The sequence below is a fragment of the Oncorhynchus mykiss genome, chromosome 19, assembly GCF_013265735.2.
Source record: "Oncorhynchus mykiss isolate Arlee chromosome 19, USDA_OmykA_1.1, whole genome shotgun sequence".
NCBI classification, from domain to species: Eukaryota; Metazoa; Chordata; class Actinopteri; order Salmoniformes; family Salmonidae; genus Oncorhynchus; species Oncorhynchus mykiss.
In genome coordinates, this window is record NC_048583.1 from 17,193,592 (window position 1) to 17,214,981 (window position 21,390).

The 21,390-nt window shown below is 41.8% G+C and overlaps 1 protein-coding gene across 2 annotated transcripts in view; it reads left to right on the forward strand.

Annotated features, from left to right (window-relative positions):
• Window positions 1–1,602: 1,602 nt before the first annotated feature.
• The window catches only part of LOC110498664 (bifunctional UDP-N-acetylglucosamine 2-epimerase/N-acetylmannosamine kinase), a 41,340-nt gene continuing 21,552 nt past the window's right edge, over window positions 1,603–21,390 (forward strand). Inside the window, exon 1 of one of the 2 annotated variants that reach the window (XM_036954350.1) lies at window positions 1,603–1,990. Coding sequence is in view for 1 of the 2 variants with exons in the window: in XM_036954349.1 (XP_036810244.1) it covers window positions 3,998–4,000 (3 nt within the window). In the remaining variant the exon portion in view is untranslated. Of the gene's footprint in view, window positions 1,991–3,574; window positions 4,001–21,390 lie in introns of those variants that run through there. The other variant, XM_036954349.1, reaches the window with a different exon arrangement.

Genomic DNA, 21,390 nt, shown 5'->3' on the forward strand with positions numbered 1-21,390 from the left:
CCAAGGAGCCCATTGCAGCAGTGTGACAGCCCTTTATTCATTCAACACTTACCTGGACAAGTCCCTGAGGTAGCGCTGTTCTTTCATGATGTCTGGGGTTGGGTGGGGGGGGGGGGGGGGGGGGGGGGAGTGTCTGCATTCTGGTCTCCGTGCACGTCCTACTGCGTCACACAACCCACCCCCTCCATCACCCCCCTACCTCGCTCTCTCACTCCCCTCTTCTCTCTCACTTTGCAGCTCTCAAGGCTTAACACCAGCCAGCTCTTATGCAATCCAGCCCTCACTTGTGGAAATAGCCCTGCAATGCAGCACAGTTATGAAATAGCAAGCCGCACTGCTGCTGTTGGGTTGTGCTCAGGATGGAGGCTGAGAGATATGCTCAGTGAAGTGGCTGCAAGCGAGAGAGGGAGGTTCAGCACAGAGTATCTGCATTCATAGAGGGGGTTGGAGATGGAACACCCAGAGAAGAAAGTCCTTGAGAAATAACTGTGTTTTTCAAATCCTGTTTTTCTGTCGGCTACTTCATTGCTGCCTCTGATGACTGTATGCAAGCACGCAGATTTGCAGAATTCAGAAACATCTGAATGAAGGAGTTGATCAGACATTTGATGGAAAATGCTCCCCTAAGAGGACCAAAATCACTTGAAAGGTGTCGTAGCAGAGGTAGCCTGGTAGTTCGCTGAGCTACGTGCGCTCATTTGCCTGATGGGTGACCTTACCTGAGACCTTAAGTTCATATAGATAACACCTAGACTTTAGCTTAGCAGGATATTATGAGTTGGGTGACGACCATAGACCGGTGAGGACCCACATTTGATACCCGGCCTGTTCAATGAAACTCATCCAGGCCAGGGGTAGTCATTGATTAAAGAAACATTTCAGAGAAAGAGCTCCATCAAATGGCAATGAGAATCCTTCAGAAACTAGAAAAGGGTACATTTTCTGAAGAAAATATGTGTGCTTGCATCAGCTTTTACTACACGTTTCAGATACAGTGTCTACAGTTAGATACAGTTAGATGAGTTGTAAGTATTGGTCTAGATTAGAGCTAGTCTGGTCCCAGATCTGTTTGTGCTTTTGCCAGCTCCATTGCTGTCACTGTCGAGCCATACATGATTGGCATCAGAACAAAGAGTGACAAGGCGTTGGCATGATGGTACGAACAGACTGGCACACAATCTAGTTGGTCTTGATCTATAGTCTTATAGAAGGTCAAAATATGAAGTCTAGGTAGAGGTCAAGTAAGTTGGTCTAGGACTTGACCTGTACTATTAGACTAGTTAGATGTCTAGCTGGTACAGTTGGTTTTTGGGTGCGGTTGAGTTGGCTTAGACCTAAATCTACGATGAAGTTAGATGTTTAGATGGTCTCGTCCAGGGTTTCACAAACTCGGTCCTGGTGCTCCCCCTGGGTTCACAGCTTTTTTGTTGTTGTTGTTGGGGGAGGCAAGTCCGAGTTTGGGGAAAACCTGGTATAGTCAAGGTCTATGTTATAGTTAGATGTCTTGTCGATAGATCTATAGTGAAGGGGGGGGGGGCGTCACGTGCGCTAGCTAACTGGCACAGAGTGTCACCAACTAGCCTCCCAACTGCCGTACTAGTAACCAGTAAACGGTGTCCTTCTCCCACTTCTGTCGGGCAACTTTTTCCACGCTGTTCTATTAACGAAGACAGGTGTTTGGCAGGAACCAATGGGATGCTTGGGGCAGGTGTTCCTGTAGATACAGGAATGCCCACATGCAGGAACACCCCTAAATTGCAGGCTGCAGTTGCACACTAATTGTACTGGCTCGGTGAGAGATTTGCGCTGCTCGAATATAAAATGAAGTATATATTTTTTAAGATGTATATTTCGCGCACAATATGTGCCAGTAACGTTATATTAGTTTGAGTATAAGTAACCGGGACTATTTCACGTTCACGCAAGCCTACATCTGAAAGAGACATGATGAGAGACATTGCATGAAATTAGAGGATCTGCTTGAATAAAGGTAGGTAGCAAGTTAATTTAGTGCAACGTTCACGCTTCAGAGTATTGCAAGCGCCAGCTTGGTGGTATCTAGCTAGCTAACTTCGACCTAGCTACAGTAACTAGCTGACGTTAGCGGAACCACACCTTTGGATAAAGTTATCTTGCTAGCTAGCTAACGCAATATAGACCAGACAAACATATTGTGCTCCGTTATAACTAACTTCGCTATCATTTTAGTTAATGTAAAAATGCGCATTTTCACTATGAATCACAAAGCTAGCTAGCCTAGTTGAAATTAGCTGAAGTTAGCACACGTAAGCTAGCTAGCAAGTAGGAAAGGTAGCACTAGTCAGCTAGCTATTCATCATATAGATAGATACCAAATGTTACATTTGTCATTGTCTGCTAACTAACCAGTGTGAATAAAGCGGGTTGAGTTAACTAGCTAACGTTATCCTGCTAACGATGTTAACAGCAACCCTTAGATGGCTAACTGCTAATAGCTTGTTGGCAACATAACCGGGCCACATAATCACTTGCTGATTTAGGCTTTTTAAGCTAATGGGTATGTAGCCAGCTAACGTTAGCTACTTGTATAAATTGAGACTGACTTTGATATGGCAAGCCTAACTTTACAAAAATGTCTATTCAAACTAAAAAGTAAAGGTTAGCCTAATATTTGTATTCACTGGCAAGTTTATTCTAGCTAGCTAACATACTGTATAATTGAAATAGCTACATTTTAATTAGCTAGACTAGTTAGTCCTTTCATGAGAAATATATAGTTAGTTGAAACTGGCTAATTCTCTACCTACATCTGAGTTCAGCAATGCCCATTACTATTATTTAATGTACATTTGTGGCGTAAATGTATGGAGGGAGGCCTGTGTGCTGGCTATTAGAGAATACAGTAGATGAGTGTTTGTTGCTTCGGGTGTGGAATCAAATATTTTGTCCCACCACCTACTACTTACTGTACATCAAAGTACATTCTTAGTATTCCTCTGTTTACCAGTGGGTGGCGCAATTTCACAATCAGCAACACGTTATTTTCATAAACTGCCTTTAGATTTGATAGTATATGATACAGATATATAGTATGAAATAAACAGACCAGGATCTGTCTTTGTTTAGGTACGAAATAGACGTGTGATGCAGGCCTATGTCTAGTCTATACAATCTTGGGAGGCAGACCCTTCATATCCTAATCAGACAGCACTAAAAGTTCTGTAAACACCAGCCCGAGAGTCTTGTAGGAAGTCGAAACAAAAAGGCAATGAATGCTAGATGCTACAGAATCACGGAGTTCACAGGATGTCATCAATACAATACACCAGTAAATCATTTGTGTGTCCTCAGTCCTTGCACATCCTGTCTGGCGTCAACCACTATCAACAGATAGGAGAATAATTCATAACATTCAGTATCAAGTCTAGTGACCATCAACCCCCAACTTGAGTATCACAAACACTGGAAATCATGTGTATTACAGATAGGGAAAATGTATAAATATTCAAAACAGTCTATTAATTACCCTCAACTGAATATTCATTTTGTATTACATTTTTTACATTCACATACAGTGAAGCCACTCAACATTTACATTCAGCAGACACTCCCATCCAGAAAGACCCACGGGAGCAACCAGGTCAAGCGCCCCCACCCAGTCGACCCGGGGACCCGAACCAGCGACCTCTCGGCCACCCGCCCTAGCTCCCAACAGCCAGACCACCAACCATCTAAGATACCCATACAGTTCCCATTTTTCCAAACAGTGAAATTACTTGACCAACAGAAAATAATATCAAAGATCTATATATAATGACGAGATGCTTATGTTTACGTCCTAACAGTGGGAGTGGTTCTAAGGCAGGGAAGGCAGGCGGACAAGTTTAGGCCCAAAATAAGCCCATAGAAATGCATTGGATTAATTTTGGACTGATTTTGGCGAGAGTGAAACTGATCCTACGCATGCATACAAGGACCGGACATTTTTTCATTAAGAGTTTAATGGAAACATTCAACAATGGTAAGTCTATCGCGTAACAGCCAAAAGGCTATAGCCTATTATTGAACATGCAACTCCTTAAATGTAATGGCAATATGTAGATTTCCGCCTGAATAGGCATACCCAAAGGTAACTGCTATTCATGTGTAATTACGTGATTGTTACATGCAAAAACTTGGTATATTTGGAAAGAAGACATCTGGGAGATCGTGAGGAAATGATCAGAAGATATGAGTTACATAGTTCAGAGTACACAAGATCAAGCACACAAAATAACATTTTTTTTTATATTGAAAGTCCTATGTCATTGACAAGCTACAAGTGAATTATTGATGACAACGTGAACAATATCAGAAAAATAATGGGATTAATAGACCTAACAACTAGAAATGAGCAGAAGTTTTAGTAAGTGGTGTCAGGTGTGGTTATGGGGCGTTTCCAAATCTCTGAGCCAGGTAGCAATAGTTCTCATTACGCATAAAGGTTCTAGGCCGAGGCCTCCCGAGTGGCGCAGTAATCTAAGGCACTGCATCGCAGTGCTAGCTGTGCCACTAGAGATCCTGGTTTGAGTTCTGGCCTTGTCGCAGCCGGCCTCGACCGGGAGACCCATGGGGCGGTGCACAATTGGCCCAGCGTCGACCGGGTTTGGCCGGCAGGGATGTTCTTATCTCATTGCGCACTAGTGACTCCTGTGGCGGCCGGGCGCAATGCACGCTGACACCGTTGCCAGGTGCAGTGTTTCCTCCGACACATTGGTGCGGCTGACTTCCGGGGTTAAGCGGGCATTGTGTCGAGAAGCAGTGCAGCTTGGCTGGGTTGTGTTTCAGGGGACACACGGCTCTCAACCTTCGCCTCTCCCGAGTCCGTACGGGAGTTGCAGCGATGGGACAAGACTGTAACTACCAATTGGATATCACAAGATTGGGGAGGAAAGGGGGTAAAACAAATGTCTAGGCCTTTCTTTCTCCCACCCAGGTCGTCTGCAAATCCATCCATCTCATTGGCTAAAAGACTGTTAAGTTGCCATAGTAGCCAATCCCCTGTGTAATGGATGCCTACCGCTCGTAAGCAGGCAACATCATATTTTTGATGCGCAAATATATAGTCACTCGGTGGACATTCGATGTTGCTGTCATACATCATCAGATAACATGGGCAATATGCTAGATTTGTTCCTACCAACCAAATTATTAATTTGATACCCTCTATGTAGCTATAGCTCAAACACAGACAAAATCTCAGTTTACCTTGTAAGATGTTTGGTGAAAACGTTTTGCAATAAATATTTTGACTCAATCATTGATCAATAATTGTAAGTCACAGGCAAACAAATAAGATACCCTCATGATCTGTGGAATCCTGCCTTTCGGTGTGTATCAACGTATTCCGTGTTTTAGTTTGTGCTTCACTAAGCTAACCGGAATGTAGGTAGCAGCCATCTTGAAATGAGGTCATCGGCATGAAGGCACCAATCAATAGCCAAGATTCTCAGCTTTCCGCAGACACCCTGCTTTTGCATATAGGGATTACCCTTCTCATACCAGACTCAATTGAATAAAACAAATCTCATAGGGTCCCCAAATATGGGGACTTTACATTTTGAGACTTAATGAGGCAGCTAATAATGCACACCTAATGCAAGCAGTTCCATATCATATCTATTTAATCTTTTGTCAAGTGCTGAATATAATAAGTGTAGACTTTACCGTGAAATGCTTACTTACAAGCCCTTAACCAACAGTGCAGTTCAAGAAGTTAAGAAAATATGTACCAAGTAGACTAAAATAAAAAGTAATAAGTAACACTAATAATAATAAGGCTATATACAGGGGGCACCGGTACTGAGTCAGTGTGCGGGGGTACAGGTTAGTTGAGGTAATTTGTACATGTAGGTGGGGGTGAAGTGACTGCATAGATAATAAACAGCGAGTAGCAGCAGTGTACAAAAGGTAGAGCGGAGGGGGTGTCAAGGGAACCCATGCCATATCTTTTCAGTCTCCTGAGGGGGAAAAGGGTTTGTCGTGCCCTCTTCGACTGTCTTTGTATGTTTGGACCATGATAGTTCATTGATGTGTGTAACAGTATAACTTTAGACCGTCCCCTCGCCCATACCCGGGCGCGAACCAGGGAGCGAACCAGGGACTCTCTGCACACATCAACAGTCACCCTCGAAGCATCGTTACCCATCGCTCCACAAAAGCCGCGGCCCTTGCAGAGCAAGGGGAACCACTACTTCAAGGTCTCAGAGCAAGTGACGTCACCGATTGAAACGCTATTTAGCGCGCACCGCTAACTAAGCTAGCCGTTTCACATCCGTTACACTCACCCCCCTTTTGACCTTCCTCCTTTTCCGCAGCAACCAGTGATCCGGGTCAACAGCATCAATGTAACAGTATAATTTTAGACCGTCCCCTCACCCATACCCGGGCGCGAACCAGGGACCTTCTGCACACATCAACAACTGACACCCACGAAGCATCGTTACCCATCGGTCCACAAAAGCCGCGGCCCTTGCAGAGCAAGGGGAACCACTACTTCAAGGTCTCAGAGCAAGTGACGTCACCGATTGAAACGCTATTTAGCGCGCACCACTATCTAAGCTAGCCGTTTCACATCTGTTACATGTGGACACCTAGGAACTTGAAGCTCTCAACCCGCTCCATTACAGCCCCGTCAATGTTAACGGGGGCCTGTTCGGCCTGCCTTTTCCTGTAGTCCACGATCAGCTCCTTTGTCTTGCTCACATGTTGTCCTGGCACCACACCTGCAGTTCTCTGACCTCCCTATAGGCCGTCTCATCGTTGTCGATGATCAGGCCTACCATTGTTGTGTCGTCAGCAAACTTAATGATGGTGTTGGAGTCGTATTTGGCCACGCAGTCGTGGGTGAACAGGGAATATAGGAGGGGACTAAGTACCCACTGCTGAGGGGCCCCTGTGTTAAGGATCAGCGTGGCAGACATGTTGTTGCCTACTCTTACCACCTGGGGGCGGCCCGTCAGGAAGTCCAGGATCCAGTTGCAGAGGGAGGGGTTTAGTCTCAGTCCTTAGCTTAGTGATGTGCTTCATGGGCACTATGGTGTTGAATGCTGAGCTGTAGTCAATGAACAGCATTCTCACATATTTTTGTCCAGGTGAGAAAGGGCAGTGTGGAGTGCAATAGAGATTGCGTCATCTGTGGACGAATTGGAGTGGGTCTAGGGTGTTCGGGAGGATGTTGTTGGTGTGAGCCATGACCAGCCTTTCAAAGCACTTCATGACTACCGACGTGAGTGCCACTGGGCGGTAATCATGTAGGCATGTTACCTTCGCTTCCTTGGGCACAGGGACTATGGTGGTCTGCTTGAAACATGTAGTTATTACAGACCCCGTCAGGGAGAGGTTGAAAATGTCAGTGAAGGCACTTGACAGTTGGTCTGCGTGTGCTTTGAGTACACGTCCTGGTAATCCATCTGGCCCAGCGGCTTTGTGAATGTTGACCTGTTTAAAATTTGTGTTCACATCGGCTACCGAGAGCGTTATCACACAGTCATCCAGAACAGCTGGTGCTCTCATGCATGCTTCAGTGTTGCTTACCTCAAGTCTAACATCCATATATTAAAGCTGACAGTCTACACTTTAACTTCATAGTCATTATATAATTTCAAATCCAACGTGCTGGACTACAGAGCCAAAACAACAAATGTGTCACTGTCCCAACACTTTTGGAGCTTACTGTAACTATTGCAAACAAATATATGGCATGTTAATATACCTTGCCTAATCAGGGTCTATGTTTGGGATAGGCGATGTAGGATTCTCAATATTTTCTATTGCAAACAATGTTCTCGCTATATAGATGGAGCATGGCGGTGTCTATCCAAACAATGTCTATGCAAACAGTGTCTATGCAGTGTCCTCGGCTTGGACCCGGATGGTTAAGAGGATGTAAACAGACAGCAGGTGAATGGGTCCAGAGATCTGTGTCTGTTTTTTTTCTGGTTGCTTATCAAAGATAGCTGGCTATCTTGGTATAGAATCAGCTTGATCCCCTCTGTTGAAGACACTTGGACATCTTCAGTGGTATTGTTTGCAAACACACCCCCATAAAGAAAATGAGAATTAAAAACAGGCTCAGCCCCTGGTTCGACCGTGATCTTGCAGAGTTACTCCACCTCAAGAATTGCATTTTGGCGGAAGGCTCGGCACACGCATACTCAGGCTGACTGGCTCTCGTTTAAGCAAATGATAAATAAGTGCACTCAGGCTATCCGGAAGGCCTAAGTTAGTTACTTTAAGGAGCAGTTCTCTCTCTGTGGGTCTAACCCCAAGAAGTTCTGGAAAATGGTTAAAAACCTGGAGAATAAACCCTCCTCACAGCTGCCCATGTCCCTTAAAGTTGAGGATGTGGTTGTTACTGACAAGAAGCACATGGCTGAGCTCTTTAATCACCACTTCATTAAGTCAGGATTCCTATTTGACTCAGCCATGCCTCCTTGCCTGTCCAAAATGTCCTCATCTCCCACCCCTTCTAATGTGATTATCCCTGATGCTTCTCCCTCTTTTTCCCCTGCCCGGCTACAAAGTTTCTCCCTGCAGGCAGTCACTGAGTCCGAGGTGCTAAAGGAGCTCCTTAATTATACTTGACCCCCAAAAAACATCTGGGTCAGATGGTTTAGACCCTTTCTTCTTTAAGGTTGCTGCCCCTATCACCTCCAAGCCTATCTCCAACCCTTTTAACATGTCTCCTTTCTGGGGAGGTTCCCATTGCTTGGAAGGCAGCCACGGTTTGTCCATTATTTAAAAGGGGAGATCAAGCTGATCCTAACTGTTATAGGCCTATTTCTATTTTAGTGTTGGAAAAACATGTTTATAATCAACTGACTGGCTTTCTTGATGTCTATAGTATTCTCTCTGGTATACAATCTGGTTTCTGCTCAAGTTATGGATGTCACTGCAACCTTAAAGGTCCTCAAGGATGTCACCATTGCCCTTGATTCTAAGCAATGTTGTGCTGCTATTTTTGACTTGGCCAAAGCTTTTGATACAGTGTACCATTCCATTATTGTGGGCCAGCTAAGGAGTATTGGTGTCGCTGAGCGGTCTTTGCGCTGGTTTGCTAACTACCTCAGAGTGTAGTGTATAAAGTCAGAACATCTGCTTTCTCAGCCACTGCCTGTCACCAAGAGAGTACCCCAAGGCTCCTCAATCCTAGGCCCCACGCTCTTCTCAATTTACATCAACAACATAGCTCGGGCAGTAGGAAGCTCTCTCATCCCTTTATATGCAGATGATAGTCTTCTACTCAGCTGGCCCCTCTCTGGATTTTGTGTTAAATGCTCTACAACAAAGCTTCCTTAGTGTCCAACAAGCTCTTATAGGCACTTTAGTATTGCCAGTGTAGTACCCTTAACCTTATTCTGAACACTTCCAAAACAAAGGTCATGTGGTTTGGTAAGAAGAATGCCACTCCCCACAGGTGTTATTACTACCTCTGAGGGTTTAGAGCTTGAGGTAGTCACCTCATACAAGTACTTAGGAGTATGGCTAGACGGTACACTGTCCTTCTCTCAGCACATATCAAAGCTGCAGGCCAAAGTTAAATCTAGCTTTGATTTCCTCTATTGTAATCGATCCTCTTTCAACTCAGCTGCCAAACTAACCCGGATTCAGATGACCATCCTACCCATGCTAGATTACGGAGACATAATTTATAGATCGGCAGGTAAGGGTGCTCTCGAGCGGCTAGGTGTTCTTTACCATTCGGCCATCAGATTTGCCACCAATGCTCCTTATAGGACACATCACTGCACTCTATTACTCCTCTGTAAACAGGTCATCTCTGTATACCTGTCACAAGACCCACTGGTTGATGCTTATTTATAAAACCCTCTTAGGCCTCACTTCCCCCTCTTAGGCCTCACTTCCCCCTCTTGGGCCTCAATCCCCCCTATCTGAGATACCTACTGCAGCCCTCATCCTTCACACACAACACCCGTTCTGCCAGTCACATTCTGTTAACGGCCCCCAAAGTGCACACATCCCTGAGTCGCTCACCTTTTCAGTTCGCTGCAGCTAGCAACTGGAACGGGCTGCAACAAACACTCACACTGAACAGTTGTATCGCAATCTCTTGATTCAAAGACTCAATCGTGGACACTCTTACTGACAGTTGTGGCTGCTTTGTGTGATGTATTGTTGTTTCTACCTTTTTGCCTTTTGTGCTGTTGTGTGTGCCCAATAATGTTTGTACCATGTTTTGTGCTGCTACCATGTTGTGCTGCTACCATGCTGTGTTGTCATGTTTTTCTGCCTTGCTATGTTGTCTTAGGTCCCTCTTTATGTAGTGTTGTCTCGTCATGATGTGTGTGTGTGTGTGTGTTGTCTCATATATATATATATATATGAGGTCGACCGATTGATTTTTCGATACCGATTATTGGAGGGCCAAAAAAGCCGATACCGATTTAATCAGCCGATTTTATAAATAAAAAAATAAGAACATGTATTTGTAATAATGACAATTACAACAATACTGAATGAACACTTATTTTAACTTAATATATCAATAAAATCAATTTAGCCTCAAGAAAATAATGAAACGTGTTCAATTTGGTTTAAATAATGCAAAAACAAAGTGTTGGAGAAGAAAGTAAGTTCAATATGTGCCATGTAAGAAAGCTAACGTTTCAGTTCCTTGCTCAGAACATGAGAACATATGAAAGCTGGTGGTTCCTTTTAACATGAGTCTTCAATATTCCCAGGTAAGAAGTTTTAGGTTGTAGTTATTCTAGTAATTATAGGACTATTTCTCTCTATACCATTTGTATTTCATTAACCTTTGACTATTGGATGTTCTTATAGGCACTTTAGTATTGCCAGTGTAACAGTATAGCTTCCGTCCCTCTCCTCGCTCCTCCCTGGGCTCGAACCAGCAATACATCGACAACAGCCACCATCGAAGCAGCGTTACCCATGTAGAGCAAGGGGACCAACCACCCCAAGGCTCAGAGCGAGTGAAGTCTGAAACGCTATTAGCGTGCGCTAACTAGCTAGCCATTTCACTTCGGTTACACGAGCCTCATCTCAGGAGTTGATATGCTTGAAGTCATAAACAGCGCAATGCTTGACGCACAACGAAGAGCTTCTGGCAAAATGCACGAAAGTGCTGTTTGAATGAATGTTTACGCACCTGCTTCTGCCTACCACCGCTAAGTCAGATACTTAGATACTTGTATGCTCAGTCAGATTATATGCAACGCAGGACACGCTAGATAATCTTTAGTAATATCATCAACCATGTGAAATTAACTAGTGATTATGATTGTTTTTTATAAGATAAGTTTAATGCTAGCTAGCAACTTACCTTGGCTTACTGCATTCGCGTAACAGGCAGTAGAGTGGAGTGCACTTGTGGCGTGCAACGAGAGAGAGGCAGGTCGTTATTGCGTTGGACTAGTTAACTAAGGTTGCAAGATTGGATCTCCCGAGCTGACAAGGTGAAAATCTGTCGTTCTGCCCCTGAACGAGGCAGTTAACCCACCGTTCCTAGGCCGTCATTGAAAATAAGAATGTGTTCTTAACTGACTTGCCTAGTTAAATCAAGATTAAATAAAGGTGTTAAAAAAAACATTTTTTAAACACAAAAAAATAAACGCAAATCAGCGCCCATTCCGATTAATTGGTCGACCTCTAATATATACATTTTATCCCATCCTGCAGGAGGCCTTTTGGTAGGCCGTCATTGTAAATAAGAATTTGTTCTTAACTGACTTGCCTAGTTAAATAAAGGTTAAATATAATAAATATAAAAAACATTGATCCGGCTTTGTAGTATACTTTTCAGGTTGTTTCATTGTACCATTCCAACCCGTCCCTCAAACCTGGTAAAATAAGGGTTAAAAATTCATACGAATTTCAAACACCTGAGGGAGAAAAACAAATCTTTATCAGACGTGGCTATGATATTTGCACAAAGGAAGGCCAAGGACTCAGGCTTTATGCCTAAGCAAACAAGGACCAATCGAATGACACCCTGCAGATGGCAGAGCTGGCAAAAAGCCACAAGTACATATTGGAGGAGATGGGGAAAGAACTGATGTTTTGACATGGTTCTTTTATGAGTAAGATTTATTATAACCTTAGTAATAATGTTAGGGACCGATTTACAATAAAACATTTGACACATTGAATCATCAATGATCACATTGAATTGTAAAATAATATATGTAATCGTACAGAAAAAATAGATCAATCTGATGTATTGCACTGTTATGCTTTAGCTTGTGCTAGTTAGCACCATAAGTCCCTCGATTGGTTTTAAAATGGTGAAAAAGAAAATACAAGAACTAATAATGAATCCAAACAAGGCACAAATGAATCCCTTTCTTTGACATAAAGCAATTACTCCTGCACTCTCAATTATCTGTACCAGGCAGGTTCCAGAACTAAGATGCTGATTTAATGCATTTTAAACGTTGCATGCAGAACACCCATACGAATATTCTAGCTTATCCATACGTATAAATATGAGCCCAAGCCTCTCCCAAAAAAACAGAATATATTGTACAGCGGAACAACAAAAAAGCCCATAGATTTAAGATGGCTTTTGAACATGGTGCTTTCGGAAAGTATTCAGACCCCTTGACTTTTTCCACACTTTGTTACGTTACAGCCTTTTTCCCCTTCATCAATCTATACACACTACCCCATAATGACAAAGCAAAAACAGGTTTTTAGAAAGTTTTGCAAATCTATATAATATAGAAATGCTACCAAAAAAAAATGTGTTAACTTGTTACAATTGATGGAGTCACGCATGATTCACCAAATTATATTTTGAAAGAGGAAGTAAAGTACTTTAAGAATATGTTTTCATTTCAGGCTCCTCCATCTCCCCTAACTGAAACTAATTGTATGGATTTTTTTCCTAATAATATTGTAAAATTAACATCTGTACAGAAAGACTCATGTGAAGGCCAAATTACAGAGGAGGAACTGCTTGATGCATTTGGGGCCTTTAAGGATGGGAAAACTCCAGGGCTGGATGGCATACCAGTGGAAGTATACAAAACTTTTTTTGATATACTCAAAGGACCATTATTAGCATGTTTTAACCACTCCTATATAAATGGTAGATTATCAGACATGCAACAAGAAGGTCTGATATCATTATTACTGAAACAGGACCCAAGTGGTGTAATAATAAAGATCCAGTCCATTTAAAACATTGGAGACCTCTTACACTTCAGTGTTGTGATGCAAAAATCCTAGCAAAATGCTTGGCGCATAGAATTAAAAAAGTATTGTCAGATATTATTCATCCTAATCAGACAGGTTTTTTACATGGACGATACATTGGAGATAATATAAGACAAGTACTGGAAACAATAGAATACTATGAAATATCGGGGACACCAGGCCTGGTTTTCATAGCTGATTTTGAAAAGGCTTTTGATAAAGTACGACTTGAGTTTATATATAAATGCCTAGAATATTTAAATTTTGGGGAATCTCTTATGAAATGGGTTAAAGTTATGTATAGTAACCCTAGGTGTAAAATAGTAAATCATGGCTACCTCTCAGAAAGTTTTAAACTCGAGGAGTAAAACAAGGTTGTCCATTATCGGCATATCTATTTATTATTGCCATCGAAATGTTAGCTGTTAAGATTAGATCAAACAATAATATTAAGGGATTAGAAATCCGTGGCTTAAAAAGTAAGGTGTCATTGTATGCTGATGATTCATGTTTCTTTTAAAACAACAATTAGTCTCCACGGCCTCATAGAGGAAGGATCTAGATACTTTTGCTATTCTCTCTGGATTAAAACCAAATTATGATATTACGTATTGGATCGCTAAAAAAATGCAAATTGTACATTACCATGTAGTTAACCAATAAAATGGACTGACGGAGATGTGGACATACTCGTTATACAAATTCCAAAAGAAAGAAATGATCTCACTCCAATACATTTTTATAGAAAGTTAGCAAAAATAGATAAGATCTTGCTACCATGGAAAGGAAAATACCTGTCTATTTGTGGAAAAATCATCCTGATTAACTCTTTAGTCACATCACAGTGTACCTATTTGCTTATGGTTTTGCCTACACCTAGTGACCTGCTTTTTACATTATATGAACATAAAATATTCAATTTTATTTGGAACGGCAAGCCAGATAAAATTAAAAGGGCCTATTTATATAACGAATATGAATTTGGAGGGCAGAAATGATTAAATATTAAAGCATTAGACCTCTCAGTAAAGGCATCAGTCATACAAAAGTTATACTTAAATCCAAACTGGTTCTCTAGTAAATAGGATGAGACATTCGTACCAATGTTCAAGAAGGGCCTTTTTCCCTTTTCAGATTACACCGGCCCACTTTCGATTGTTTGAAAAGGAAATGATCTCCAAAATATCTTTTTTTTTTTAAACAAGCCTTAGAAAGTTGGTTGCAATTTCAGTTTAATCCACCTGAAAAGACGGAACAAATAATACAACAAATATTGTGGTTAAATTCAAATATACTTATTGATTTAAAAAAAACTATTTTTTGAATAAATGTTTTAAGAAGTATTTTTGTGTATGATATCATAAATAGGACTGGTGGAGTTATGTCACATATGCAGCTAACACAGACATATGGAAATGTCTGCTCTACCCAAAATGACAACCAATTAATTGCAGCATTACCACAAAAATGGAAGAGGAAAGTAGAAGGGGGAAAAAAGTATGTCGGCCCTGTATTAAAGAACATAAATGGTTAAAGAAAAGTGTGATAAATAAAAACATATACCAATTTCATTTAAGGACCAAAAAACGGACAGCTGTGCCATATAAATTGCTAAATAGTTGGGAAGAGATTTTCGATGTACCCATTCCATGGCACATGGTTTATGAATTGATAAGCAAAACAACGCCGGATGCAAAACTTCAAATTTTTCAATACAAAATTCTTGCAACTAATAGAATGTTATATATATATATGGGGGATACAATCTTCCCAGCTCTGCAGATTCTGCTGTGAGGAGGCAGAGTCATTAGATCATTTATTTTGGTATTGTCCATATGTAGCTTGTTTTTGGTCACAGGTCCAGGAATGGCTGAAGAATTGCAACATTTGCCTAGAACTAACGCTGTAGACAGCAATACTGGGTGATTTGAAAAGCCATAGTCAATCGATCAATAATATAATAATTATTTTAGCAAAAATGTTTATTTTTAATTTACAAACTGTTGAAGCTATGAGAATAGAAAGGTTCAAGTTGTTTGAAGCATCACAGCACAGTTGAAAAATATATGGCAAATAGAAATCCAAAATGGATGATGTTGAGAGATAGATGGGAGAGGAGCTGAAGGGACTAATAGCAAGATAAAACATGTAGAACATACGGGGTCTGTAAAATGTATATATGTTCAGAACTTTTGTGAAATAGCACAGTTACAAATAGAAATCAAACTGGATGGACATCAGAAATCGAGGAAGGACTAAAAACAAACAAATAACTCTTGTAAAATAGACTGTGAATGCAAAATATGTATAAGATGTATAAATTGAAGGTAAAAGCTAAAGTGTTTATTAGTTTACTCCAATTGGGGGATCGGTGGTAGGGTTTGCTGGGAATAATAATACAGTTTTTTTCTTTAAAGTATGTACAGTGGGGCAAAAAAGTATTTAGTCAGCCACAAATTGTACAAGTTCTCCCACTTAAAAAGATGAGGCCTGTAATTTTCATCATAGGTACACTTCAACTATGACAGACAAAATGAGAAAAGAAAATCCAGAAAATCACATTGTATGATTTTTAATGAATTTATTTGCAAATTATGGTAGAAAATAAGTATTTGGTCACCTACAAACAAGCAAGATTTCTGGCTCTCACAGATCTGTAACTTCTTCTTTAAGAGGCTCCTCTGTCCTCCACTCATTACCTGTATTAATGGCACCTGTTTGAACTTGTTATCAGTATAAAAGACCTGTCCACAACCTCAAACAGTCACACTCCAAACTCCACTATGGCCAAGACCAAAGAGCTGTCAAAGGACACCAGAAACACAATTGTAGACCTGCACCAGGCTGGGAAGACTGAATCTGCAATAGGTAAGCAGCTTGGTTTGAAGAAATCAACTCTGGGAGCAATTATTAGGAAATGGAAGACATACAAGACCACTGATAATCTCCCTCGATCTGGGGCTCCACGCAAGATCTCACCCCGTGGGGTCAAAATGATCACAAGAACGGTGAGCAAAAATCCCAGAACCACACGGGGGGACCTAGTGAATGACCTGCAGAGAGCTGGGACCAAAGTAACAAAGCCTACCATCAGTAACACACTACGCCGCCAGGGACTCAAATCCTGCAGTGCCAGACGTGTCCCCCTGCTTAAGCCAATACATGTCCAGGCCCGTCTGAAGTTTGCTAGAGAGCATTTGGATGATCCAGAAGAAGATTGGGAGAATGTCATATGGTCAGATGAAACCAAAATATAACTTTTTGGTAAAAACTCAACTCGCCGTGTTTGGAGGACAAAGAATGCTGAGTTGCGTCCAAAGAACACCATACCTACTGTGAAGCATGGGAGTGGAAACATCATGCTTTGGGGCTGTTTTTCTGCAAAGGGACCAGGATGACTGATCCGTGTAAAGGAAAGAATGAATGGGGCCATGTATCGTGAGATTTTGAGTGAAAACCTCCTTCCATCAGCAAGGGCATTGAAGATGAAACGTGGCTGGGTCTTTCAGCATGACAATGATCCCAAACACACCGCCCGGGCAACGAAGGAGTGGCTTCGTAAGAAGCATTTCAAGGTCCTGGAGTGGCCTAGCCAGTCTCCAGATCTCAACCCCATAGAAAATCTTTGGAGGGAGTTGAAAGTCCGTGTTGCCCAGCAACAGCCCCAAAACATCACTGCTCTAGAGGAGATCTGCATGGAGGAATGGGCCAATATACCAGCAACAGTGTGTGAAAACCTTGTGAAGACTTACAGAAAACGTTTGACCTCTGTCATTGCCAACAAAGGGTATATAACAAAGTATTGAGAAACTTTTGTTATTGACCAAATACTTATTTTCCACCATAATTTGCAAATAAATTCATTAAAAATCCTACTGATTTTCTGGATTTTTTTTCTCATTTTGCCTGTCATAGTTGAAGTGATGAAAATTACGATGAAAATTACAGGCCTCTCATCTTTTTAAGTGGGAGAACTTGCACAATTGGTTGCTGACTAAATACTTTTCCCCCCCACTGTATGTCTATATAGGTATGTGTATGTATATATGTGTATAGGTATGCATGTGTATTTACCCAAAAATATATGGGGGATTAGAAATTATGCAGACAATTACATTGATGGAACCAATATTCTTTCCACAATATTAGCTCATTCGCCCCTTTTTAAAAAAATAATACTAATGTTTTGCAAATCTATAAAATGACATTTACATAAGTATTCAGTACTTTGTTGAAGCACCTTTGGCAGCAATAACAGACTCAAGCTGCCTTAGGACGCTACAAGCTTGGCACACCTGTATTTGGGGAGTTTTTCCCATTCTTCTCTGCAGATCCTCTCAAGCTCTGTCAGGTTGGTTGGAGAGCATCACTGCACAGCTATTTCCAGGTCTCTCCAGAGATGTTTGATCGGGTTCAAGTGTCTGGGGTCTGGCTGGGCCACTCAAGGACTTTCAGAAGCCGCTCCTGCGTTGTCTTGGCAGTGTGCTTAGGGTCGTTGTCCTGTTGGAAGGTGAACCTTCACCCCAGTCTGAGCACCTGAGCGCTCTGGAGCAGGTTTTCATCAAGGATTTCTCTGTACTTTGTTGCGTTCATCTTTCCCTCGGTCCTGACTAATCTCCCAGTCCATGCCACTAAAAACCTTCCCTACGGCATGATGCTGCCACCACATTGCTTCACCGTAGGGATGGTGCCAGGTTTCCTCCAGACGCGACGCTTGGCATTCAGGCCAACGAGTTCAGTCTTGCTTTCATCAGACCAGATAATCTTGTTTCTCATGGTCTGAGAGTTCTTTAGTGCCTTTTGGCAAACTCCAAAGCGGGCTGTCATGTGCCTATTACTGAGGAGTGGCTTCCGTCTGGCCACTCTACCAGAATACCTGATTGGTGGAGTACTGCAGAGATGGTTGTCCTTCTGGAAGGTTCCATCTCCATTCTCCACAGACGAGCTCTTTCAGTGACCATATGGTTCTTGGTCACCTCCCTGACCAAGGCCCTTCTACCCCAATTGCTCAATTTGGCCACACCTGAGCTCAATTTCAAGTCTCATAGAAAGGGTCTGAATAGTTATGTAAATACTTTTTTTTAATACATTTGCAAACATGTCACTTTGTCATTATGGGGTAATGTGTGTAGATTGAGGACATTTTTCATTTAATCCAGTTTAGAATAAGGGTGTAACGTAACAAAATGTGGAAAAAGTCAAGGGGTCTGACTGAATACACTGTAATTCGTCAACTGCAAAATGAAATCGGCTTTGAGTGTGGACAGTTATTATGCATACTATATGGACTGGTTCTTACGCTACGTTTCAAACATTGATTATGTAGGGCAGCTCACAGAATAGTTAGCCTACAATATATAGTGCATTTATATTTGATTTTCAATAGTAATGGGGAATATTTTATATTTCTATAGTTAATAGGCTAACATGACTTTTTTTAGCTACACAATATTTCACCATTGTGTTTTCCATCACCTCTCGCTCTCCTTCATTCCTTTCTTGAGTGTGCAGAGAAAGGGGCTGTCAACGGTGAAATATGTTTAGTTGTGAAAACATGTTTGTTCACAGATTTTAGTTTATTTGTTGTGGCTTAAGTAGGAGGGCAGTCAACCTGATTGAACTCTTTTTTTTTTTTTCAAATTCTTTAACTGCAAAGTGAAAATTTATTGTGCGAGAAGTAACTGTTTCTGGCAAATAGGTTCCCGGAAAGTGGCAGTCCAAAACAGAGGTTCCGGCAGAATCCGGCCCAAATTAAGCACTGATGCCAACCCTGTTCCTGGCATCATCCTGTAGGTTTTTACTCCAACCCCAGTTGTGGAACCTGATTCAGCCCTGAGCTACGCTTATTAGTCAAGTGACGTTTTGGAAGTGCCAGTGCAAGGGAGTAGTTATTTCAACTCCGATATTGGCATGGAAGGAACATTGGATAGGAGTACTAGAGTTAGTCCTAACGGGTTCTGTCGCAACATGAGGTGAAAGCTAGCCTATTTCTCAAGTATCATGACGTTGTGTAAGAAAAGGATCCATAATCATTCTGGTGCTAGCTACAACTAACCTAGTCATTCCCTTTGCGATTGTAGCCTATTTCGTGGATTGTTGCTGACACAGGATAGGCCTAGATGTATCATTTTTTTGACCACATTTCACACTGTGCTCAAGCTGACATGTTTCTTGTTGGCTGGATCCATTTGGTTGTATCAATCCACACCCAGTGTGTCAATAGCCCATGCTGAATTAAGTTCTATGTCATGCCTGGAAGCCAACTGTTATTACCAAGTATCTGTCTAGCCTAGTGGTTAGAGCGTTGGGCCATTAAACGAAAACCCCGTGCTGACAAGGTAAAACTCTTGTCGTTCTGCCCCTGAACAAGGCAGTTAAACCCACTTTTTCTAGGCCTTCATTGTAAATAAGAATTTGTTCATAACTGACGTTGCCTAGTTAAAGGTTCAATAATTTTTTTTTTGCTTAGTATCTCACCTTACAACTATTAATAACTATGTGTCACCTTATAATTATTAGGCTAATTATCTGTGACTGACTGGAATTAGGCCTATGCTGTTCTTGGAACTAGGCTAGTAAACATATTTGTTAGTACTACTAGCCTGGGGCGACAGACCACGTGGTACAATGACCAGCTATCTCGCTCGAAGTGGACTGTGGCTTAAAAGAGTGGAGTCCAGGCTAGGTTGGTGGTACCTTCTTTTAGTTTTGTTTGCGCTCTTTCTTCTGCACTGTTTTTTAGAGGGGAAGCCTGAACAGTGAGGTGATACTTTGGCCCTTCTATTTGGCCTACTGTTTTATTGGGGGCTGGGGGAGAATAGGTATGGAAAGGGGGATACCTAGTCAGTTGTTCAACTGAAATGTGAGAAACCTTCATGATTGCTTCATGCGTCTGGTATGGAGAATGTCATCATCAAATTCTTGTACGTTTTTCATTACTAGGCCGGGTCTGTGTTACTTATTTGGCCTATGCGTCAGCCTTTCGGGTTTGAACAACAGTGGAAACTTTATTCAGCACAGAAGACGCTTTTTTTTTTTTTTTTGCAAGAGAACATTAGGCGTGTGTGTACGTGCATGTGTAGAGGCGCAGGCTACGTTCCAACTTCATGTTCCATGATGGGGAAAATTCCTGGCTTTGGCAGATGTCAGTTCACACCCACTAAGTGTTTAGGGCCTAGGCGTATCTACAGCAATAATAATTAGCCAGCGATAGTCGGCTGTGCCTGTGACAAAACTCCAGTATTCATCCTATAGCTTGTTCTCCCATCTTTTTAAATAGTGAGCCAGCATGTTTTTTACTTTATTTTCATGACTGATCAAAACAAATGTTATCATGCTCTCTGTCTCTCTGAAAGCAGACGTAGTGCGCAATATGTTCCCAGATAGCACACGTGTATGTCTGCCCAACGTAGGCACGATGTATACAGGATACATTGGGAAGATGCCAATTAGCAAACGCTGTATAAACGGCAAGACTTTGATGTATTTAGAATGCCTACATCTTACAGTTCTACATTGTTTTATACATCGACATTCTGTTCTGATGTCTCATTGATATCTTCTCCAAACTACATAGATATACATACGTCGGCCAAAGGTATGCGCGTTATCTGGGGTTTGGAACATGAAATCGCAATAAAATCTCAGTATCAAATAAAACGCATATGAAATCCTGAGAATAGCAATGCATATGGTATCGTCACATAAGTGTCACGATAATGTAATGAAACAGGCAGGGAGCAGGTCTCGAACCCTCGACCTTCTAACCCGAAGTCCAGCGCGCTATCGACTGTGCCGCAAAAGCATGTTCAAGCGGCAGAGTCGACATCCGCGCTTATAAACCCAGGGTCGTTACGATAATATCGTAATGTGAGGTCCCTGTGAATTCCGTGTCTAGCATATAATATGTTCAGTCCTCCACCCACCTCGCATTCGTCTCATCTAGGTGGTATGTAGACAGGGCAAGAATATCTACAACATGACTTAATTATTCCTTTCGTTGTAACTAGGCTAGGGATGTCGAATTAATTTGTTTTTGCGCAATATTCCAAATGATTATCAGAATCAAGTTGTTTTTATGAGCATGTATGTCCGCCTGTTCTCGTGTTTTTGTTGTTGTTGGTTCCTTTGCACCTTCTGTGCTGAGTGCAGTGACTGTAGGCTGTGAACCGTTCCATTTACATTCACAAACAC